Source organism: Neofelis nebulosa, chromosome 4, assembly GCF_028018385.1.
Source record: "Neofelis nebulosa isolate mNeoNeb1 chromosome 4, mNeoNeb1.pri, whole genome shotgun sequence".
NCBI lineage: Eukaryota > Metazoa > Chordata > Mammalia > Carnivora > Felidae > Neofelis > Neofelis nebulosa.
Genome location: NC_080785.1, coordinates 62097917 through 62124613, shown reverse-complemented (window position 1 = coordinate 62124613; position 26697 = coordinate 62097917). Strand labels below are relative to the sequence as shown.

Genomic DNA, 26697 nt, shown 5'->3' with positions numbered 1-26697 from the left:
CAAAAATAAACTCAAAATGGATAAAGGGCCTGAATGTGAGACAGGAAACCGTCAAAACCCTAGAGGAGAAAGCAGGAAAAGACCTCTCTGACCTCAGCCGTAGCAATCTCTTACTCGACACATCCCCAAAGGCAAGGGAATTAAAAGCAAAAATGAATTACTGGGACCTTATGAAGATTAAACGCTTCTGCACAGCAAAGGAAACAACCAACAAAACTAAAAGGCAACCAACGGTATGGGAAAATATATCTGCAAATGACATATCGGACAAAGGGCTAGTATCCAAAATCTATAAAGAGCTCACCAAACTCCACACCCAAAAAACAAATAACCTAGTGAAGAAATGGGCAGAAAACATGAATAGACACTTCTCTAAAGAAGACATCCGGATGGCCAACAGGCACATGAAAAGATGTTCGTCGCTCCTTATCAGGGAAATACAAATCAAAACCACACTCAGATATCACCTCACGCCAGTCAGAGTGGCCAAAATGAACAAATCAGGAGACTATAGATGCTGGAGAGGATGTGGAGAAACGGGAACCCTCTTGCACTGTTGGTGGGAATGCAAATTGGTGCAGCCGCTCTGGAAAGCAGTGTGGAGGTTCCTCAGAAAATTAAAAATAGACCTAGCCTATGACCCAGCACTAGCACTGCTAGGAATTTATCCAAGGGATACAGGAGTACTGATGCATAGGGGCACTTGTACCCCAATGTTTATAGCAGCACTCTCAACAATAGCCAAATTATGGAAAGAGCCTAAATGTCCATCAACTGATGAATGGATAAAGAAATTGTGGTTTATATACACAATGGAGTACTACAGGGCAATGAGAAAGAACGAAATATGGCCCTTTGTAGCAACGTGGATGGAACTGGAGAGTGTGATGCTAAGTGAAATAAGCCATACAGAGAAAGACAGATACCATATGTGTCCACTCTTATGTGGATCCTGAGAAACTTAACAGAAACCCATGGGGGAGGGGAAGAAAAAAAAAAAAAAGAGGTTAGAGTGGGAGAGAGCCAAAGCATAAGAGACTGTTAAAAACTGAGAACAAACTGAGGGTTGATGGGGGGTGGGAGGGAAGGGAGGGTGGGTGATGGGTATTGAGGAGGGCACCTTTTGGGATGAGCAGTAGGTATTGTATGGAAACCAATCTGACTATAAATTTCATATATTAAAAATAAATAAATAAATAAATAAATAAATAAATAAATAAATAATTTTTTTAAATTAAAAAAAATAATCATAGAAATTTTTATAAAGGAAAGTCACATAAAGGAAAGCAATAACATATATTTGTAAGTGTGTGCCCCGTCTAAAACTCTCTTATCCCCTCACTCTCACGAAACATTTTCCCTGCCATAATCTAAAATTTTTGTTAGACTAATTATTGCCAGAAAAAACTGCAAAGAGAATGCAACTAAGTATTTTCAAATGCCCTAGGACCTCCTACATTCTTCCAGTGTTACATTTTCCCAAATATATTCTTATCAAACAATAAGCTTAAAGTCAACATATTATAGTGACCAAAATTTAACCAATAATTAACCAAGTGATTATTTTCTTTCCCAAATGCTAAGCATGATGATAATTACTACAACTACCTAAAGTACTCAGAACAAACATTAGGCAAACAATTTGATAGCTTGGTATCAGAACCCACAAGGCAGACACTACCATTTTTTCAAATATGATGAGGAATCGGCAGTATGCAGTGTTAAGCAACTTACTTGCTCGAAGTTAGCTCCACACCTGGTGAGAAATAATCATACTTCAGAGCATGTTGCTTTACCAAATGGTATCTCTATTTTCCTAATCACTCCACTTAGGCATCTTGCTGTTTCCCTTAATAACTTGCCTTCCACAAAGCTCCTATCCACTCCACTGGCAGGTTCTATCAGTCCTTCCCTGAAAACACAACTCCAGTTTGTCTACTTGTCTTCATTTGCTTTATCATCACCCTGGCCCAGTCCTTTTATTCTCTAATTATGAAAACTATAGTACAAGTTCTTATTTGGAAAACTGTGATTGTCTACATTTTCACAATTTCTTCTTAAGTTTATGTTATAACCCTCAATTAACCTATTTTTGAGAACATAAATGTCATTGTGTTACGCTGCTTTTGAAACTCTTTCCAAGTTTCACTTTGTGCTTCAAATTCAATCTAATAAAATTCTTAACAAGACCACCAAGCCCCAGCATTATTTTGGCTCTTGATTATCTCTCCAATCTCCCCCACTCCATTGCTATCCACTATCTCTCGACTGATTCAAGAGTCACATCAGCCTTCCTTCAGCCCTTACAGTTTAGGAGGCTAATTCTCCTTCCCTATATTTTAAATCCAGTTCAAAATCATTAATTTTCAAACATCAAAAATATTTTTTGAAAGAATACACAAGAAGCCACATGTGTGATTCTCTTCCTTTTAATCAATATGCATGTGTAAGTGCTGGCAAACACTAGCATCTTATAAGTAATGGTTCATTCTATCTGTCTGTTGGTCTGTAGATTCTATGAGATTTAACTCAGTGTTTCATGATATCCTTTTACTAAATTATAACCCTAATGAAACTTACAAATATATAATATACAGAGTTTTTAACTTAGTCTCCAATTCTGACATATACATATACATATACATATACATATACATATACATATACATAATATACACATGACTTAGAGTTTACCAGTAGGCCAAATACTCACAGAACAATTGTTCTCAAATTTTTATGGTAAATCAGAGTCACTTATGGAGTTTGTTTAAAAAGAAAATCATCTGCCTAGGTCACCCCCAGAGATTTCCATTCAGCATATTTGGGGTGAGGTCAGGCCACTGTATTTTTAACAAGCTACGCAAGGGCTTTTTGATTCACATTGTTTTAGCAGACACTTTTTAAACTTTTCTAAGTGAATTTAGAAGATAAAATTAGATTTAAATTCTGGCTTTTTTAGCAAAATCTGGTTTTCTTTTCTTTCTCATCTTCAGGTAAGTAGAGCCTATTAATGATACTTCAAATTATTTTAAGACCTTTTGAAATATTCCCCCCTTATCCTATTTCATACACAATATTCCACTTTGAATTCCTTGAGTGTATCAAGTCCCTTTCTCCTTCTGGGTCTCTGAAATTGAGATTCTTTCTTGCCTATAAAGTCTACCCTCAGTTCTATATGGCTGTCATTATCCACCAATTAGGGTTCTCCCTATGTTATCTTTTCATTTCCTCCATGAGGCCTTTTGTTCTGTTGGTTATAGGTGTGCTTGTTAGTAGGAAGTCTCAAAATTTACATATGACTTTATATGCTGCTAGAATTCAAGGCCCCTTTGAAGGTAGATCTTGTTTTCTATTACTAACGTTGTATCCCAAGTACAGAACACACTGCCTGGTATAAAGCGGGTCTCAAAAAGTAAGTATTACTTAATGTATTCATTCCTGGACAAATCATTCATTAGCCTTTCAATTTTTTTTTTCCTTTGTTTGTGATTTTGCTACACAACTCAGAGATCAAAAATCTGAGCATTACTTTAAAGTTAATCCATGCTTATCTCATTTCTTAAGTTAGAAACCCCAAACCAATCAGGCTTAGAAACTTGCCATGCCCCATAAAGTCTATAATTGGTATCATATTAAAGCCCAGCACTCACAGTCTAGCGATTGGTCCATTATTTGTTCCCGTACCCTAAATTATTGTTCAAAACTAGATACTGTGTCTCTCATAGCAATTATATTTACTAACTTCACATGGCAGTTATCACATATAAAAAATGATGGGCTTAGGTGTTTTTGTTTGTTTTTTTTTTTTTGAGGGGGGGGATGTTCTACACTGTATTTCTGTTTTTTAAGATTTTCATTATTGTGTTATGTTTTACCTCCTCCCCATCGCAGGCATCTTGCTAAGTCATTGCCGGTCCCAAGAGGCAGAATAGCAACTGGAGGATGCTTGACAACATTAGCCTTTTCTGTGGAATAGAAAAATTAAGATAAAATAAAATTTTCATCACAGATGGAAAAACAGTAAATAAGACAGCTTGGCATAAGGCTTCCCACTAGGTACTTACAAGCAGGAAAAGTGATGTTTTATAGCTATATACAATTATAAATTAAGATTAATTTGTGTGTATTTATAGCACTTTATGAAACACAAACAAATACCATAATTTACAAAGTGGTGGGAATTTTCAGGACTTATGCCCGAATAAAGCCTTTTAAAATTTTAACTCAGTTAAAAATTATGGTGGGTTTGATTTAACATCATTGAAATTCTCAAGGATTCAAGTATATGCATCAAAGGAATATACTAGAGAGCTATCATCAGAGTGGAGGTGAACATTCCTGTACAAAGTCCTTTTGCACACCAACTGTAGGTATATTTCACTTTAAGGAATAAAATGTTTCAAAAAATCAAACTCTAGAAGCTAGTAAAATGTTAAAAGTGTTTCACTGTGTTGTTCCTACCCATGGTGCTGCTTTGGGTCAGAGTAAACAACATAAGAACTGGGTAATTCTGAGATCAGCAGGGTTCTTTGAGATTAAGGTTTACAGAACATAGTGCTTTGGGTTCAGAACAGTAAAGATCTCTGCCATCAAAATTCCACATAGTTTTGTGTAAACCATCATATGCCTTTGATGACTCTCACAAACATATATTACTTTTCTTTATTTTTTCTACCTGCTCAGCCCTCAAAGTGAGTATGTGTCTGTGTGAAGAATGTGGAGACGACAGATTATTTAGGGATGGATATGCCCCAGTGTAGTCAGTGAGGCTTAGATTTGGGAGGCTAAAACAAACTCACAATATCGTACTGTTTTCACTAACATTCTTACAAGATCTCCAGCTCTATTCAAGCAGCTCTAATTTCCGCAGTTTGTTTCTGATTTTCTCTTTAGATAATGCACATTATCCTATTTACATCTTTTATTGAAAGGCCCAAGAACACAGTTTTCAGTGTTTCTTAAAAAAAAAAATGGACTAAAGTCATAAGATGTTTACCAAAAGTGTATTGACAACATGCATTCACTTTTAATTTGAATACTTTTGTGTGTATGAGAAGATAGAATATTTTCACCTGCATTAACTAAATCAAAGTTTGCTTCAATTTACATAGACAGTAAAACTTCTTTTGAACCAACTATTTCCCTTTGGTGAAGGGCCCATTTTTAACAAAGAATTGTTCAATGTAGTAGCTGAAATGAAAACTAAAGAAATGGATATTTGTTTGGCATTTATCTCCTGTTAAAGGCCGGTGCATGATCATTTTACTGACTTGTAATGAGTTGTGACATCTGACTGTCTCTGAAAAACTAGATAATTTTTCTCAACCATCAAGCTTTTGTGATACATGTCTGCTTTTGATCCTCAGTCATGTATCTGCTTTGTTTGCTTTTTTAAAAAAAATGTTTTAAAAGTTTAAATAGAGAAGCAATATAAAATAAGGTTAGGCGTGAGCTCGAATCCTAGGTCTATCAATTCACAGCTCTTAAAACATTGTTCTAATTATTTAACTTCTCCATATATTAAAGCCTCTCTCTATAAAATGGGATTATCAATACTATGTCAAAAAGTTGTGAGAATGAGGATGGATGGGGTAAAAATATTAGCACAAGGTCTATGAGATAGTTCATGATAAATAAAAAATAGCTATGTTAATAATAATGATTGATGCATGTGATATGAATGTAAACAGAGGGTAAGGTTTCGAGGCTCCATGCTTCAATGATATAAGTACATCTATTTGGCACACATTATCACAAATGCTAAGATGCTCTTTGGCTCCCTCTTCGGGGCAAAGAAAGAAATGGAATTTGTAAAGCCTGATTTGAAAATAGCTCTGAGGATTTAGGAAATTCCAAGAGAAATGGATTTAAAAAAGAAGGATTTCTATATAGAAATTGCAAATTATTTTACCAATTAAAATTTCTAAATGTAGAAAATACATTAAGCCAGTAAATAACGTGCAACATGCCAGATGTCCGATTATACCACCGTAGCACTCAAAGATATCAATGCATTAAATAACATAAATAAAATATAAAGAATTTTCGGTTGTCAGTCTCACCCCAGCGACATTAAATATGTGTCTTCATTACCTATGCAGTCCAAAATCCATCCCACGGTTCCATCTCCACCACAGGCTAACACTCTGAAATCAGGAACATCACGGAAAAAGTTTAACCTGAAAAATAAGCATGTAATGGCACATGATTGATACTTTAAAATTAGGACTTGTAAAGTTTTGTATTCTTAGCATTTTGTCTAATGACAGACATTTTTAGTTTATGAAAACTGTCAGATAACATCAATGATCTTATTGAAAAATATTCAATAACTATCTAGAATAAAATTCTAAAATAAAAGAACATCTCGATTTAAACATATTTTAATTGTATATTCTAGATTCATCAACTCTTAAGTTTACAAAAACAAAACTAAGACATTATAATTTTTATTAAAATATCCTCTCATATTTGATCTGCAACTCACAAATAATCCAAAGTAACAAACATTGTAGTATTTAATTCAATAATTTTCATTAATCAAAAATGCTCTTTTGAATCATTATATAAATATAACTATTATGCCAGCAAATATATTTTTGAGAGTTTTCAGGCTTTCCACCACTGGAAGAAATTGATCACATTGCTTTTGGGGTTCTGTTTCCTTTGACTTAGAATTTGCAAATAGGAGGCTTCCCCTCAGCTATTGACACGACCCTCTGTTTGCTACTAGGAACAGTCAAGCCGAATTGCTGGGTGGGCTGCAATACATGACCATAGCTTCTGTTGCTAATGCAAAGAGCATCTGCTTGTTAAAGAAACCCACCTTGGGGAAAGCTAAAAAGGCAGGTATCGCAGGCAGTTATACAATTGTATATGCCTATTTTCTTGCAACAAAAATAAATAAATAAATAAATAATAACTGAAACAAGACAGAAATATGTGGAATGTGTCTGTTTATCTCCCTTACCCAGGGCTAACCAACTGGTAGTAATATAATATTCAATCCTCCAGGAAATTTTTCTATATATTTACATATGTGAATGTACACATATGAACATTATTATTCACATATTTTTAACGTGAATGGGATTATGCTATACATCCTGTTAATGTATTTGTGCCCATTTTTTATTTAAAAATGTGCAAGAGATCTTGCCATGTCAGCTCATATAGGGTTGCATCATGATTTATAATAAGTGAATGCATTATATAAGGTATACACTCTATGATCAAAGAAACCATTTCCCTTCATGTACTTTTAAACTATTTCTAGTGTTTCACTAATACAAAAAATAGGTATTATACTTAATACTATTTGAAGTGCGTTTATGAGAACATGTGCATGTTTTGGAAGGCTAATCTTCTAGAAGAGAAATGTTCCAGTACACCATCATATTACTCTCTGAACAGCTCCCACTATGAAAGATGTAAATATCGATTTCCTTCAACTTCAAAACACTGTAGGTAAACAACTTGAGGATATTTCTTCAGTAATAGTGAAAAATAGAATTATGCTATTATTGTCAAATCACATATCCCTGCTTGCTAGTGGATTGAGCATATTTCTGTAGGTTTACACATGTGTGATCTCTTCTGTGGACTGCATCTTCAAGCCCTCGTCATCTTTTCCACTGAGTTGTCTTTTATTATTGTCTTACGAACTCTACATATTATGAATGCTGTGTCTCATTCAAATTAGCATTATTACAAAAACAGTTTGTTAAAGTAATACAAACAGTGCGTAAATATAATAGAAATGTATAAAAATTTACTAAAACCCCACCCTCGGATAATTAGAGCCATTAATATTTAGAACATGAAACTTCCAAGTATTTTCTTAGGTATTATATTGTGGATATAATGTTAGACATGTTGCAATATTTTCTTAGAGACTATTTCCCATTTCTTTGCTCATATTATGTATAGCATAATATTATGCATAATTTAAGCACCTGTGTACTAATTGCCCACCCCAAGGGAAGAACATTCCTAATAACTTACATAGACCTCTGTGGTCTTTCTCTCTTGCTTATACACAAAGGTGAGCACTATTCTGAATTCTTAGTCATTATGTGCATGCCATAGACAACATATTGTTCGCTTTTTGCTTTTTCCACGTAGCATTATTACTAAGATTCATTCATGTGATAGCTGAAGTTATCTCCATGTATAGTTGAAATTACTCAATTTCTATTGGTAAAGATCATTTAGGTGAGTGTGTCTTTTGAAATCCACATCGGTGGACATTTGGATTGGCTCATTTATGTTCTTACAAAAACTGTATTGGACATATTCCTAGGATTCGTGGACAGTTGCTACTTTCAGAGTAGGATATACTTATATGCAACTCTAGTTTCCCAAAGAAGTCTTACCAGTGCATGCATCCATTCACAGTATAGATAAAATTTGGCTGAACCCACTCGAACACTTACAATGTCACACTTCTTAATTTCATGCGTTTCCTCTTTTGTGAAATGGTTATTCATGACTTTTATTTCTTTACTCCTTTTTCTCTTGTTGATTTGTAAAAAAAAAGTCTTTAATTGTTCTTAATTTTAATGCTTTTTTTGCAACTATCTTCTATAAGTTTTTTTTTTACTTTAATGTGTATTTTAATACACAAGATTTTAATGCATTCAAATTCATCAATCTTTTCATAAGTGGTTAGCCCTTTGGCCTATATTGTGTAACAAAAGCTTGCTTACTTGGAGGTCTGAAGATAATTCATATATAATCTTTTTTAAAATTTCAGTTTTGCTTTTGACGATTCTTTGTGGTGGTACGAGGTAGGGATCCCTTTATTCACTTCCTGTTCTCTCCCTTTCTCCCTCCCTCCATCCTCTCTTTCTTTTTGTCTCTTTCTTTCTCCGTTCCTTCCCTCTATCTTTCCTTGTGGCTCTTGTGCACCAATTTTTCTCTCTTCTTTGTTCTTTTTATTTAGTGAATAATTCCACTTCCTAGCTCCACCATAAATCAGATTTCTATACATGAGTACATTTATTTTTGAACTGTTTTATTTTATTCATAAATTTGTCCATCCCTCAACCAGTACCACATTAATTCCTTAAGTAATTTTATAATAAGTCTGTATCTCATACAGTGTAAAGAATCTAGGCTATTATCCCTTCTTTGCTTTTCTATATACATTTTAAAGTTAACTTATCCTATTCCACACACACAAAATAACAAACAAAACCAATTATGATTTTGAACAAAGTAACATTCAGCCTATAGATCAATTTTGGGAGAATTAAAGTTTGTATAATGTAGTGAAGTTTCCTCATCCACGATACAGCATGTCTGATTTATTTTAGATATTGCTTAGTGTCCTTCAATAAAGCTTTTAATTTTCTGCTTCCAGGTCTTGCATATGTGTTATTAGGTTTATTCTTGGTTGTTTTATAGTTTGTGTTGGTATACTAAATATTACTAAAATAGTTTATTACTGATGTTTTGTTGCTGGTATAAGAAAATATATTTGACTTTTATATTTTGATCTTGCAAAGAACCAAATTACTCGTGTGGTTTCTATTGCCCATATTTTGTAGATTCACTTGGATTTCTATGTAAATAATTGTATGATATGCTGATAATAATGGTACTATTAGTGATCTCCAATTTTTCTAATTGTTATTTCTTTTCATGCTGTCCAGAGCTCTAATATATCGCTGAACTGGGATATTCATAGAGAACACCCATAATTTTTTCCTAAATTTAAGTGGAATATTTCTGTATTTTCCCCCACTTAATATGATGTTTTTGTACAGATTTTCTTATTTTCTTCTTTTTTGAATGACACCTTTTATAAGGTTCATAAAATTTCCTTCTATTCCTGTTATAGTAGGGGTTTTTTTATTATGAGTAAATGTTTAAATTTTTTCTGCATCTTTTGAGATATTGATATGGTTGATCTCATTTAATCACTAATGTAGGGATACACATTTAGATATTTTTGCATTATTAAAATACCCTTACAGTACTTTACATACCCAAATTGGATATTGTTTATTACTATTTTGTAGAGAACTGGATTTAGTTTGCTAATATTTTCCTTAGACATTTTGAATCTATATTGATCAAAACAGACTTACTATTTTTCTTCCTCCTACCCTGTCTAATTTTTGTCAAAATTATTCATAACTCATAAAATTAATTCTAGAATATGCCTTCACTTTCATTTTTTTGGAAGCATCTGTACAATTTTTGGAAGGTAGCACTTGCATATAAACTATCCAATTTCTGGTGAGTCTTTATCTCTTTTTTTATATAATTTTTTCAATTCCTTTAATAATTATTGAACAAAATTTCTATTTTTAATACTCCCTAAATCAGTTTTTGCCATAATATATCCTATTAATTTGTTTATCTCTTAAATTTTCAAACATTGACTCACTGAAGGGTAGAAAAGTTTTTCAAAATACGCTGGCAGATGAAAAGTTTACCGTAGACCTAATTGTTTCTGGTAAAAGCCTAACCATCCATTTGACTCACCATTGTTCTTCTACTCCATGATGATGTTTCATCTGTTATTCATTCTTGTTTCTTTTAAAATTGTCATCATTGGTTCTTCAGCAGCATCCTACCCCCAAACATAAACCCCATGTGACTGTCAGACCAGCTTACTCTCTGTAAATAGATTGCTAAATGGATTGAAAAATTGACCTCTCTATCTCAGCCTCTTATTCCACTCAATCCATGCTGTTTTCCCTAGAGATTCATTCATTCCTTATTTCATTCATTCACTGAATAGTGGCCTTGGAAAATTATTTAATCATTCTGAGCCTCAGTTTCCTTTTCTTTAAAATGAAGTTAATAACATTTGCTTCATTGGGCTGTCTTAAGAAACAAACAATATGTATATGTAAATTACATTGTACTATCCACGGGTTATTACTGATTCAATCATTTTCCCTTCATTAAAAGTAGTATATATGTGGGGCGCCTGGGTGGCGCAGTCGGTTAAGCGTCCGACTTCAGCCAGGTCACGATCTCGCGGTCCGTGAGTTCGAGCCCCGCGTCAGGCTCTGGGCTGATGGCTCGGAGCCTGGAGCCTGTTTCCGATTCTGTGTCTCCCTCTCTCTGACCCTCCCCCGTTCATGCTCTGTCTCTCTCTGTCCCAAAAATAAATAAAAAAAAAAAAACGTTGAAAAAAAAAAAGTAGTATATATGTTTTATAGGTCAGAGTGTCATGCCTTTATTTCCACCCCTCCCTCTCCCTCAGTGTTCTGGTAAAATCACAGGGAGAACTTACTACCAAGCAAACCTGGATGGACAATGAGAAGTTTTCCTACCTCCAATCTGAAACTGTGGCCGGTGAACTACTGGGAGGCCTACTTATGGCATTACGGCCAGAACGTGCAGAGAAAAACAGGTCTGAGTGAGAACAAATAAATCCAAGAGACTTGGCAAGAACCAAACTGCAGGGCCCTGCATGGGCACTAACTTTTTACTCATTAAGCTGTAAAGGCCAGCAGATATGAGGATCCCACTTCACATGACATCCTAACCATAAGAAGGATGAGGGAATAAGGAGTGTCTGCAAAAATGCATGTTTGTGGAAACTTTAGTGCTGTGTACTATACTTTCACCTACCAATTTCAGAGGTCCACTTGCAGAATTAATACATATTAACATTTCTCAATCAAGTAATCATGTGTGGCTCCGGAATTTATTTAGGTTACGTTTATGGAAATGTACTGAAATTAAAACTTAAGGTGATTTATGAAGTGGATTAATAATTGCTGAGTTTCCAGGGTTGGTCATCAGTGCTCTCCTAGGACAGTTACTATTCAGCCGCAATAGCTACATGTGAAGGATCTAATATTAATGTACAGCTTTAGTAGCTCTGTGTCGGCTACTTTCCTACCACATTTACTCAACAGCCAACACTACAGCACACACTGTAAAAAAGGGTGGTGAGATCTTCAAGCTTAATACCACTAAAAGCAAATCAAGATATTGCATCTAAGATTTAGAAGTCTACTTTCCATTGCTAAGAAGTGTTAGGATAAAACTGACAAAGAAGATTGAGGAAGTTTTAATAGTTACCTGACAATAGTATTTAAAACGCACACAAGGAAACCTTTTTTTAAAAAAAGAAAAGAAAAGCTATAGTATGGATTCCATAATCTTGGAAAATATATGTGTATAGCTATTAAACAATGCATATATTATAAAATTATATTCTTTGATATTTACAAGAAATCAGTATGAGATTCATAAATATTGTCAGCATAATAATGCAGGATGAGTTCTCATTAGTAAATACTATTCATGTTTCTAAGCATTAAAGAAACACAAGGTTGAAGGATCCAAAATGACTTTGTTATATGTCCTCAACTCTTCCTTTTCCTCTTCTTTGCTCAGAAAAAATGTATCAAGAGCTTGCCTTAAGAAAGGTCTGCATTTTGATTAGGCATTTTGAGCCAGAAACAAGCATACTTATCTCTTATTATTTATCTCAATTCATAGTCATACCTTCAGGTACACAGTTAAATATTACTCTTATGGTTATAAGATTAAATGGCTTCACAATGGCCTCACTAAAATCAGATTGAATCTTCTGATTTGTGATGTTTGTTTTTGAAACCATATTGCTAGTCTAGAAAAATAATGTTTGATATCTTCCACTTCATTTCCTAACACCCAGACCGCATCTACACACACCTTGGTATCACTGGATACTATTATTGCTGCCGCAGTCACATTGGAAAACCTATGCATGAAGCAATTGTGTTCCCCAAAGTCTCCTCTCTACTGTATATTGCCAATTAACAAAATATATTCCATGGCACCTGGGTGGCTCAGTCGGTTCAGCATCCTACCTCTGCTCAGGTCATGATCTCATGGTTTGTGAGTTCAAGCCCCGCATTGTGCTCTACCGACAGCTGGGATCCTGGAGCCTGCTTCAGGTTCTGTGTCTCCTTCTCTCTCTGTCCCTCCCCTACTCATGGTCTGTCTCACTCTGTCTCTCAAAAATACGTAAACGTTAAAAAATTTTGTCTACGAAATACATTCTTATATAGTGTCCTTTTCTGTGGATCTTGATAATGTCAGCTTCAAAGTGATTACCCATCAACTGTAATATGCCTCCCCCATCATTTCAGCTTAAAGTAAAACTACTTATAACCATGTCCTGCCATCTCATATCTTATGTATTCTCTTTTACTAAGAAAATATAAAGGTTAGGTAAACTAGCAAATGCACCTGTTTTAACAAATTTGGCTAGTCTTTCAAGGATACTGTATGAAAGATGGATTTATACTGTTTTGGCAAGAGGGCATTTCATGTAGGTAAGTGGGATAGTCATACAAAATGTAACTTGAACTCCTCATGATGAACCCAGTATAAATGCTGTTATCACCACAGCTAGAAATAACTTCCAGAGTATTGGAGAAAACATGTATCCCAATGAACCATTAATAAGTGAAACATTAATTTTATTATCTCTGGAAAAATCAAAAACATATTTTATGCATATGTATTTTACAAGAGAAGGAGAGAAAGAGTACAGGAGAAAGGCAGTGAGAAATGACAGAGATAATGAGAGACAGAAAATGAGAGAATATTTGTCCTGGGAAACCTCTGTTATCTTATTAAATAACCTTAATGTTCTTCCTCACATAAAATGAGTTAGAGAGGATAAATCAGCAAACAATCAGCTCTGTAATGTGGTCCAAACATTCGGTTTCTTTTTCACTAATGCACATAATTCTTGGAAAATTAGTGTGTTAAAAATATCAAACTCTCTCAGATCATTTTTCAATGAATAAAAACAAATAGTTAGCTAAAATAGTTTTGGCCTTTTACTGAAACTATTCATGATTTCATTTGTATAACAAAGTACTTCTACAAAGATCTTACTTTACAATATACTTATTCTGGTATGTAGAAAATAGCAACTGATTTAGGATTTCTTAAATATATATAAACATAAATTAGTATTTAAGGACCAAGTAGCTGAGGAACATAAAACAACCTTTTTGTTTTTAGACTTTTTTTTAGACATTTCCTCTCATCTCTACATGTTAAGAGTTTTCTGCATTAGAATGGGAGGTAGGTGATTTGACTCAGTATTTATCTAACTATATTTAGTACTGTAAATATGCAATGAACATTATGGCCAGGTACGTGTGTCTTCATCCCTCAAAATCCTAATGTGTTTGTGTGTGTGTGTGTGTGTGTGTGTGTGTATGTGTGCATGTTTAAATACATATATACATAAATATATACACACATACAGTTTGCCTACTTATATGCATATGTTTGAAAATGTAATTTAAATATTTCTTCTAAGTTTATAATTATATGACTACAACATGAGTAGAAAAGACTGAAAATTTTGAAGTGAAGAATGAAGAGAAAAATATGATGAAGAGTTTTAATTTAGCCAGAAATCACACATATTTCCTGATCGTTCAAAGAAGTTAACTTGGAAGAATTCATTCCTAATACTTCCAGTTGGAAAGCACAAAGGTATCATCTGTGGTCCAAAGGACATTATCTAAAATTAACTCCTAAAATGTAACACCAAAAATGATTAGGTTGCTTAGGTCTTTTTGGCAAATCTACTCAAATCCATTTTGTCATTTTAATGCTTTTATTAGTAGTAATTAGGATGAGTTTTTTATATGCATTAGATCATTCCACCAAGTTAATTTTAGAATGTGAAGTAAGAAGGTATTGTGAATTATGAAATACATCTGAACTTCTATGGAGGAAAAAAAATACTTTCACAGGGATCAAATACAAACGAATAGTTATAAATGTCTAAGAGAGTTACATTTAATAGAATATTTATACACTGAGAAAAGTAACTTTTATGAATGACACAGCACCTGCATTGATCCCTTTATTTAATACGCATTTATTAACTACAACTCTGTGCCAGGAACGGAGTTAGATTCCAGGGACCAAAAAGCAAGATAGAGTCCTTGCCTCCAGTATCTGACTGGTTTAGTTGAGAAAGCAGACAAAATAACACACAGTTCAGGTCACAATAGAAAGTTCTCTGGGAGCAGTTGATGCAGATTAAATTGAGGAGTATATCAAGGTAAGTTAATTCTCTGATGAACTGGGAACAGGATGTGAGCGAAGGATTAATATATAAGAAGAAGGGTGAATAAAGGATACCAAGAAAGTGATTAGATCAGAAATTCTGGACAGTGTGAAATAATGCATTGTCAGAAGAGAAGGGACAGTGCTATTCATCATATTATGGAATAGAAGTCAGTGAGCAAGTTTGAGAAAGGGGAAAAAATAGTTTCATATTAGACATGCAAAATTTGAGACATCTACAGGATACTAACCTGGAAATGTTGTCTAGAAGTTGTACAAATCTATATGGGACTGCAGAAAGAAATTTGAGATGGAAGGCAATATTCAGAAACAACCCAAATATATTTTGATGATCAAAATCAAGAAAGGAAGTAAGAAGAGGGAACATACAATAAAGGTTAAAAGGGTTGTGATGGAATACAGCAGACAAAGATTTTCTCTTTTTTGGGATTAAAACCTTGAGCAAATTATTTAAATCGTCTGATCATGAGCTTCCTTATCTGTAAATGGAGAAAATGCCCAAGTGATAAGTTTGTTGTATTTTGACCTACCTATTCCTGACCTATGCCCAACAAATCACCATTATTTTATTATTATAAAGTTAAGGAAGCATATATGCATGAAACAGAGTTCTGAATATGAAATTCTAGGAAGATATAATTTTCAAGGGATGAACCAGGAAGGATGTATCCAGTTACATAAGCAGCAACTGTAGAAATTGGATACAATTATTTCCTAATATCCAAGGGAGAGGAGACTTTTAAAAATAAACAGGGCTTTATTTAACATCTAGAAGTTTATTATTGACAATAGCAGTCTCCATAGAGAGTCTCCCAACTACATACACTGAAGAGGAAATGGAAAAGTGGAAAAATAGTTCACACAGGCATTGCTTAATCATTTAAAGTTCTGCCAAAATATTAAGTTAATAACTTCCTTTATAACACACACAAGAAAACGTGGAATTGTACATGAACAATAATATGGAAAATCATTTGATCTAAATGAAAAGTCATGCTTCAAAGAGTGATAGGCAAAGAGATTTTCTGTAGTTTAAATGGTTGTTTTGAGAAGATAATTAGCTATTAATTTTGAAGCAGATACTGATGCTTCTACAGTGTATTTGTGCTTACAGTTTAAATATGGTCAATGATATCACTAGAGCTCCCATTGTCCATGGTATATATTGGTAAGTATTCCATAAAAATTATGTATTCATAATCAATTATTTCTGAGAAAATAGAAACTCAGACCTGAATTTTTCATTTAATATTTGTATTGATTTTTTAGCTAATTTTTTGTTTAAAAGTTTTATTACAAAATAAGAAAACTATTACAAACAAATATTTATAAACTATATGTTTATTTTTTTTAACATTTATTCATTTTTGAGAGACACAGAGAGACAGGGCATGAGCATGGGAGGGACAGATAGAGAGGGAGACACAGAATCTGAAGCAGACTCCAAACTCTGAGCTAACAGCACAGAGCTTGACCCAGGGCTTGAACCCATGAAATGGGAGATCATGACTTCCGCCAAAGTCTGACGCTGAACTGACTGAGCCACCCAGGTGCCCCCAGACTACATATTTAGTTAAAGAAAATACTGAAGAAGAGTATTCAAACTATTCACTAAAATTCTTGGCAGGGCTGCTCAACTTCTCTTCTTCACATTTATTTAATACACATCTAACCAACGATTTCCCCCAATTTCCACTGACATTGCTGATTGGTACATTTCTTCTCCTTTGCATCTCACAAGGGGATAGGAGGCAGTGGCCAAGGCATAAGGGGCTGGTAGACCAGTTAGCCAACAGGGTGTTTACTGAACATTTAATTTTATTTTTGAACTCACTGCATACTGTACTTCAGAAGAAATTGTTGTTTGTCTTTGTGTGTGGGAAAGACCAGGAAAAGAGAGGGTTTTTTTTTCTGGTAATGTTTCAGACGTAATGATTACATACTGAAGCGTGAACACCATTCACTGGACAGGTATGTATCTTTTACCCTACTAGAGGAAAACATGGCAGAGACTGGATATACAGTAGAGCTCCCAAACTCATCATCATCAGAGTTTACTATAATGTACTGATTAATGATAATATTTAAATTAAAAATGCAAAATTCCTGGGCAAATACTAAATTGGGATGGATGCTGGAAAACCAGGAATAGACCAGAAGAGTCCTGGGTAAATCTAATTATTATACTCACTATAACTGTAGGACCCTATGTGATTTGGCCCCTCAGTAACATTTTCCTATGCTATTTCTATCCTTTCTGGTTCAGCCACCATGGCCATCTTGCTAATCTCCCCCAAGCATGTCAATACTGTCCCATCCTGATGCTCTTCTCCTTGGTCCTCCCTCTACCTTAAATGATCTTCTGTGAGATGGCCAAATGGCTTGCTCCCTCATCTCCTTCATGTCTATACTCGGTGACTTCTTCCCTGCTCAGCTTATATAAAAGAACAGACCACTCACTACCCATGTATATTCCCTTTACTTTCTCTGCTGACGTAATGTATATTTTGCTAGTTTAATTTGTCTTCCTCCACTGAAACATAAAGCCATGTGAGTAGAAACTGTTATCTCTTTGTTCAAACTGGACTGGCACTTCTAAGACTTGTTCCTCACATCTGTTAGCCATTTAATAAATATATACTGAATCAATTTATGTCACTATCATTGTTGTGATTAGTGAGCTATGTTTTACTTTTTACTTAGCTGTTGCATCGTTATTCTATTTTTGGTATGGATTACACTACCCACTGTTATTCCTTTTAATTAAATTATAGGACTAAGCTATATGATCATCACTCTTAAAAGATTCTGACATAAATATCTACTGAGGGTTATCTCATTTTCACTCATTAGTAGGGACGTGTCCTTTAACTGCCTGGGGTGGATGGGAAAAGTTTACCAGAAAAGACACTGGGCAGGTTAGCAAGTTGTGAATACTCAAATAAACTAGTTTGGTAATTATTAGAAACTTTTCTTTCATGGGATAAAATAAAAAACAGGTTAAGGCATATAGATAAATGAATTGGTTATTTCTAACAGCCAATTCATGTGAAACTGTTCTTTTTAGAGTGTTCAAGGAATTTAGAATCACATGGGTCTCTAGTATAACTGCTATTCAGCCAACGAGTATTGCTTTCTTTGTGAGATGGATAACAAAAGTTCAGTATTTTCAACATCTTTCAAGTCATAATTCATTTGCTGATATATGTGGAAAGTGACTATAAAGTTGTAATACCCCAAATTGGGGAGTTCTTCTTTAAGGCAGGTGATTATATGACTTTGTTAATTGTAGGAGCACATTGTTTTGTTACCTTTACTACCCATAGATTTTTAATAAAAAATCGACTTCAAACTCATTTACTCTAGTGATAAAGACAGCATTAAGCTCACACATTTAATTGATGGGTTGTAGCTCACAAAACCATCATAAAATAGGGTTAATCATAAGAATTGGAAGGGTGAGAGAAGGGCTTTATTTTTACTTTGCCAACAATTTTTTACAACCAGCAACATTATTTTTCTGGATATTTCCAGTAGAGTTGGATTGAATTTTTATGATCTTTTTCTCAGCCTTCTGAGGATTTTTGTTTAGCTCCCTGACATTACAAGATTTCATAACAAGAGACATATGTAGTAGGTCATCGGTTCTGATTCAAGATGGATTTTATTTACATAAAATATGGTAGAAATTTTGTTATATAAAATTATATCTTAAATTATGAAAGTAGTAAATACAATTCGTGGAATCTGTTAATCTTTCCTAAGTTACACATTTATTGTAATAGGAAAATATATTAAAATTTTTCACTATGCAAGTATGCATACTTGGAATATGAGAATCTGTAGATTGTTAACTTTTACTTTTAATATTGTATATGTTTTGCATTTAGTTCAGGTAGGTGAAACCACACATTTCTATATATAGCACTTTCATAAAAGAAATCATTATACCTAATTATTCTAACAATCTGGAAAATAATTTACATGATTTTAAAAGATTTATCTTCTATTTTATTTCATTTCAATAAATACTTGATTTTTTTCCTAGAATATTTTAGGGATGATATGAGACTAAAATAAACCATTTGTACTTTCACAAAGCTTTAGAGTTATAAAGGAAAAACCCATGTCACAAGTACACAAAAACTTGATATTGACTTTATATAGGCCACATTAGCATATGCAGTTGTTGTAACAGCTCAAGATGAGCATATTTATTTCAGTGTTGTGAAGGAAAAAAACACCTCCTCATTCTCTGACCAGAAAGCAATATATATAGTGTATATTTGATCTTTTCCAACTAGTTTACACCTGCAAATAATGTATTCAATCAGATAACAACATGCATTATCAGGAAGAAACCTTTTTTATGACATAGATACTAATTTTAGAGACCACTAATAGAATAGAATCAGAGAGAATTTATATAAGGAGATATAATGGAAACAAACAAATATCCACTTCTGTCTTGAAAACAATTTAAGATAAAAAGGGAAATGTCCAAAGAGTTTGATATTTACTAAATAACTCACACTAAGGATTAGCAGAGCTCCAATACATCAAGAAAAGTTTCAACTCTATAAACGAAGTTTTAGAAAAGAAAAAATAAATAAAGATAGGATGAGAGAAGAGATGCATACATAAAGATTTTACAGACTGGTGTGGTAAGGAGGAAAAAATGGGGAAGAAAGGGAATTAAAAGAATGAATAACTGCAAGCTCATGGTGGCAGACAAAATAAATTTATTTTAAGTACATCTATGATACCAGTTGGAAAGTAATGCACCAAAAACAAAGTTGAGGCTAAATCAAAAGGAATATTAGATTAGTAGAGAGACCTTACAGAATGGAACAGTTCCCAACGTAAAACAGTGAAAGGGAATCTCTGCAAAAGCAGCTCTGGTAACAAAGCCATGATCAGGGATAGCACAGCTAGAAATAGGAGGGGCAGGAGTTACAACAAGTGAGCAGGTCAGTCATAGCCTGCTCAGCGTCCCCTTCAAGAGCAGTCACCAGTGGCATTTGCCTCCAGGATAATAACAGAGAAACAGTTCTTCCATGGAAGTACTGGTCTGCCACTGGGGACACAGTGCGGGCATTGGTATGTATAGAAACAGAGCGTTCTCAAAGGTGATCCAAAAGAAACTAGAAATTCAATGCAATTTCATTCAAACCTTTTTCTTTTATTTTATTTTTTAAAAAATTTTTAAATATTTATTTTTCAGAGAGAGAGAGAGAGCAGAAGAGGGGCAGAGAGAGAGAGGGAGCCACAGAATCCAAAGCAGGCTCCAGGCTCTGAGCTGTCAGCACAGAGCCCAACACAGGGCTTGAACCCTTGAACCATGAGATCATGACCTGAGCCAAAGTCAGATGCTTAACTGACTGAGCCACTCAGGTGCCCTTATTTTTATTTTTATTTTTTTTTACTTGAGGCAATAACTAGGAAGAGTAAATGTCACTAAATTTTGAGAGAATATGTAGGGAGATAGAGTATATAAAATGTTCTATCCTTAGCATCAAAACACCAACAAAGCAGAGCAAAGGGCAGCGATACTCTAACATATATATTATTTCATCATATATGAAATTATGTCAAAGCAGTGGTGAAAGAGTTGGACTAATGAACAGCTTTGGTTGAGACAATTACATTTCATTTTGAGGTGGAAAATGTGCTCCATGTCTATATAATCCATATCTTTCAATGCATTTCTAAAAGAAAATTCAATCTTTAAAGATTAAAGGTCAGAACCCTAAACAAAATGTAAAAGTAATAAAAGAAGATATACAGGAACATTTCATAATCTCAACTTGAGGAAAGAGTTTTCTAAAGCTTATAAAATAGAGACATCATTCTGCATAGAATTAGTAGATAAAATTTTGAATATTTATATGGACAAAAAAAAGAAGAAAATAAAAAAATTGAAAGCACACAGAGCAAACTAGAAGAAGGCATCTGCAACACATATAAAATGATGGTGTTAATATTTATGCAATGAGATCTTAAAATGAACATAAAAAAGACAAATAAATCAAAAGGAAAATGGGCAAATAAAAGAGCATATGCTTTACACAAGAAATATAACACTTTGGTATACATAAGAAAAAAAAAAAACTTGTTTGGAGCATCTGTTCTTTTGGCCTTATTTGATTATGGGGAAACATACTGCTGGGAATGGTTTTGGTAGATACACCAAATAAGGAAACCAACTGTATTGAATCAAACAATAGGCATGTGACCAAAGCCAGGCCAATGAGACAATTTTTCTCTGAAATTTGAACTTGAACTTTGATCTAAAGAGATAATTATGGGTTACTGATTCATCCATATGCGACAACCTGCAAACATGGTAATGCACAAGGCTTATTACTAAGAATGTACTACTATTATAATTTAATTGGGAAATTACCCCAATTGTACCATATCAGTCTGGACTATAATACCTATTATACAGCAACTGATCTATTTATTCAGTGATTCTCCATGCTGCCTGCAAAGAATCAACTGGGGAGATTTTAAGAGATTCAAATGCTTGATATCACCCCCAGATAATCAGAATCTGCCTAAGCTCTGCACCACTCTAAAGGAGTGTCCCATATCTGTGTCCTCATAGGGATTCTGTTTAAGTGGGCCCCAGGCTGAGTGTGGAGCCCAACATGGGGCTTGAACTCACAACCCTGAGATCAAAACATGAGCTGAGATCAAGAGTTGGACAGTTAACCAACTCAGCCACCCAGGCACTGTCTCAACACCCACCCACCCCCGCCTTCAGAGGCATGTTTTTAATTCTCATTCTTTAAGGATAAAATAAACTGGTTTGCCAGGGCCTCTCCATGATATATCAGAAGTAACATGAAGTAGACTCCTGTGGAAGGGGGAATAATCTGGGAACAGAAAAGAAAGCCAGCTGACCAGAGGGCAGTATTTTAAACAATAAAATTTGTTGTCTACCTTTTCTGGACAGAATGTTGACCAAAGTTTATGAAATACAACAATTCAACAGCCCTGCTGATAAGATGTCTTACATGATAAAGGACTTGGAAAGGATAATAATGGAGAATTAGTAATGCAAGAAAACTTATATAAGTGAACTTCTCAGAATGAACCCATAGTTGGGACTTTAAATGACCCAAAGGAATCTTAGTTATTCCCAATGAGTATGCGGAAAAAGATTCATGTTCATGTTGGTAGGAGTGGAGGTGATGGAAGAGATAAACAACATTAATTTATCTTAAACAAGAAGGGTAGTTAGACTCAGGAGTGCTAAGTTGTCATCAAAGAAACCGATGAGTGAATTTCAATGTGTTGATTTACTTCAATGGACTCAAACAACTACTTAGGAGTAGCCTAAATTCATCTGACTCCTTCCATAATGGTACTGCAGCCTTTTGCCTCACTGCACTAGACATTTATTCTAGCAACTGGATTTACTTTTCCTTCCCATTATGTTTCTGTCAATGGTTATAGCAATTGAGTTACTGAATGCCTCACACACTACCATAGTGTGTCACATACTGCTATCTCCTCTCAAAAAATTCCTTTCACAGAGAAAGAGGAAAGACTGTAGGCTGATGACCCTAAGACTTGAAATCCTTATCTTGTGTTTTATTGGGCAGAAGCAGTTGGTCAACAGAACACTGAAATATCCTACTAAAGACTCAGTCACTGAATCAGTGGGGACACTTAAATGGTGTACTAGAAACTGATGTACCACATGGTCTAAACTATATGACAATGCTTACTCATGTTGCAAAAAAAAACATGGTCTGGGGCCAAAGGGTGATTAAACTTAAGTGATTAAACCTACGTGATTAAACTTACAATTATATTTAAGACTCCCTGTGATGGTTAATTTTATGGTCAACTTGGTTGGGCCATGGGGTACCCAGATAGTTTATCAAACATAATTCTGGATGTTTCTGTGAGAGAGTTTTGGATGAGCTTAATACTTAAACTGTAGACTATGTAAAGGAGATTGCCCTCCATAAGGTGGGTGGGCCTCATCCAATTAAGTAAAGGTCAAATTAGAATAAAAGGCAGAATAAAAGAGAGAACTCACCAGCCTGGTGGCCTTCAACCTAGGACACTGGCTCTTCCTGGTTCTAAAGCATCTGCCAGCCTTTAGATTCAGACTGAAACATCAACTCTAGATTTTGTACTTGTCAGTCTCCCATGGCAGGTAAGCCAATTCCTTATAATAAATCTCTCTATATATAACCTATTGGTTCTGTCTCTGAAGAACACTGACTCGTACATACACTTTAAAAATTTTGCTTCCCATCCCCTTGGTTTTGAACTATCATCATGTAGATGTTTGGTTTTTTTTTTTTTATTTTTTTTTAACGTTTATTTATTTTGGGGACAGAGAGAGACAGAGCATGAATGGGGGAGGGGCAGAGAGAGAGGGGGAGACACAGAATCGGAAACAGGCTCCAGGCTCTGAGCCATCAGCCCAGAGCCCGACACGGGGCTCGAACTCACGGACCGCGAGATCGTGACCTGAGCTGAAATCGGACGTCCAACTGACTGAGCCACCCAGGTGCCCCCATGTAGATGTTTTAACACCTCAGCGAAGAATGCTGCCATATGAGACAATACAGTTTTCAGTGAATTAGAAGCTAAGATTGACACCTGAACATTTTGAGGCTTTTCACACCACTAGACAAACAAGCAAAAACAAAACAAAATAAAAACAAACAAACAAAAAAGATATGGTGTCAACTGATGTAGTTGACTCTATTTCTCAAGGAGAAATAAGTTTGTGGCTGCACAATGGGAATAGAGAGTACTAATAAGATCTCTCCTCTATCACTGGTTTTGTCATGAAAGGCCAGGTTACATATAATAACACATAACCCAAAATCTTAGAGACATCACCTTACAGAGGCTTATTTATCCTCCATTCAATGGGGATCATGAGTAAGGTGATGTGTGTGTGTCTCCCTCTCTTCTTTCTCCCTCTCTTTACTCTGTGATACAAGCTAACAAAAGAGCCAATATCTAGAATACTGTTGGTTGCTCTGGCAAAGGAAAAGAAAGCATGGAATATCTACTTTCTGCCCACAGTTTATTGTGAGAGACCCATATGGACATTCTAAATAGCAAGGGAGAAGGAAGTACACTAAAATCAATGCCTGGGAAGAAACCTGGAAATATTTGATAGCTAACATAAATACTGTCATATATCCCCATGTCTTTCAGTAAGGGTCAATGAAAGACTAATTCAGTCCTATAGAAACAATACTACCAATGTCTCAAAACTATAAGGGAAAAACAGGTAACTGCACTGGGTAAAAACATATAGGCAGGAAAAATGTTTTAAGTTTCAACTACAACTTTCAACCAGTTACAAAACCAGGGACAGAGACTTTACATGTGTCCCATTCCTTTTATTATTAAAAGCATCATTCCATTAAATTCATATTAAACATTTTAACTTTCCCCTTACATTTTTGTATGTTAAGTGCAAATGTAGAGAAAGAGAGGAGAAAATAGTCATCTCCACAGATGTTTCCAGCAAACCAGGATGGAGAGTGGGATATACGAGACTCTGCATTGTCTACATTTTAGGAGAATGTGTGTTTTCAGTTGTATATTTAGTAACAGCAATATACTGAATGGCATAATTTTGTTTTTCAATAAATATGTTCACAAAAGAAGGGATATTGGACAACCCAATGACTGGATTGTGCTGAACACCTACTGCTTATTCCCTCTGAGAATTCACCTGTCATCCTCAGGTTATAGCATCCTCCCGTATCTTTGAGGGAATAAGCCATTTAGATAGAACCTTGACAGGGCTGTGAGTCAAGATGGCCCATCCTAAACAAGTCAAGGCTGTGCCTTGGGAAACAAGAGAAACCAATAAATATACTTCTCCATGGTCTATGAATCTTGAGCAGAGATGTAAGAATACCAAAAGCAACTGCAACCAATTCCTCTCAGCAATAATTCCCGCGGACTTTGTCCTTTATCCATGCTTCTCCATGCCCTCAAACTGTCCTGATCCCTATCTTTAACAAAACAGAGTTCTCTTATTTTTCAATTAATTCTAGGAGTAACTTCATTCTGTTGTTCATAGAAAAGCAATCTAGTTAATGCCATGCCCAACTTTGTAATTGATCAAAGGCATGCAAATAAAAATTACACAAATATATTTTCACCTGTCACATTGGGCAAAAATAGAAATTACTGAAGATAGTCAATTTAAAGAACATGGTGGGAAATAAGCCTTATATACTACTTCTGGGATTATCATCCAATACAAGCTTTTTGTATAGAACTTTGGCAGAACCTTACACAATTAAAATGGAAAATATTCTCAACAAAGCAATTCTACCTACTATCAACCTATTCTATGAAAATATTTTAATATGCTTTCAAAAACATAAATAAACTGATAAATGTTAACCTAACATATTTGGTAATAATGTTAACATATTTGGTAATAAACATATTTGGTAATAATGTCAACTTAACATATTTGGTAATAAAAGCACAGACAATCTGAATGTTTATCAATAATGGGACAGTGAACAAAACTACGGAATACTGTACATCTCTTCAAAATAATGAAACTGATGAATATCTGTTCAACTTAAATAACATCCATCGTATGCTTTTGAGTAAAAAATAAGCAAGCTGCAGAGCAATAAAAGACCTATATTCAAGTTACATAAAAAATCTATTCATCTATACAACATATATGTGTATGAATACATTATATATATGAATATATTATATGTATATACATCACATATATACATTAGGTTTTATGTTCCCATAAGAAGTTTTGGGAGGATACACACAATTTGAAGTGGTAATATGTGAGGAGTATTAGTGCTTGAAGTGGGGCCTTTAACATATTTTCTAAGTAATATTTATTGAGTGTAGATTTTCAGAAGTACATACATTATTTTTTTATTTTTTCAATATATTAAAATAGAGTGCAGGATAATATGATGGCTAAAACTGAAAGAGTGAAAGGAAACATGGTGTACATGTTTAAAGTGGAATAGGAAAAAATGAAATGAGGAAACAAGGCTAAAATCATTATTATTGCAGTGCATTAATATGGAGCTTCAAACATGTAATTATTAACTAATTACTGTAAATAGTACTGATAATATATAACATTAGTTGAGGATATATGTAGTAAGCCTAGTCTTATATGCTTCATAAGCATCATCCCATTTCACTTTATAATTATTCTATGAGGCAGGTACTCAGTTTAGAGAAAAAGGCAATGAAGACACAGAGGTTTGTAATTAGCAGTCAGTGGGCATTGCATTTAATTATGAAATACGGGAAAATCCTGGACTTACTGATCTAGATAGAACTAAAGAGGTCCTGGAATGGCTAAATTTTTGAATACATCACTGCTTAATCTTGCAGAATAAGAGCTACTGCTTCAAAATTTAGAGAATATTGAAGAACGAGAAAAAGAGCCACCCTGACTAAGCTTCCTTGTTAATAGCAAGACTTTACTTTGCTTCGCTTTCTTTCGATTGGGACTTCCTGTATGTGGCTCAGGCAGCCAAAAATCTGATCATGATATTTTAGATCCTGGAGTCTGGATCTTGACAAAGACACTGTTCTGAACTAAATGCTTATGATGAT

The 26697-nt window shown here is 34.5% G+C and overlaps 1 protein-coding gene across 16 annotated transcripts in view; it reads right to left on the bottom strand.

Moving 5' to 3' along the window:
* The window catches only part of DGKB (diacylglycerol kinase beta), a 790801-nt gene that overhangs the window by 429752 nt on the left and 334352 nt on the right, over nucleotides 1-26697 (bottom strand). For all 16 annotated transcript variants that reach the window (XM_058724931.1, XM_058724935.1, XM_058724929.1 and 13 more), the window contains 2 exons: nucleotides 6094-6179; nucleotides 3876-3965 (listed from right to left, as the gene is read on the bottom strand). In XM_058724931.1, coding sequence (XP_058580914.1) covers nucleotides 3876-3965; nucleotides 6094-6179 — 176 coding nt within the window. The remainder of the gene's footprint in view (nucleotides 1-3875; nucleotides 3966-6093; nucleotides 6180-26697) is intronic.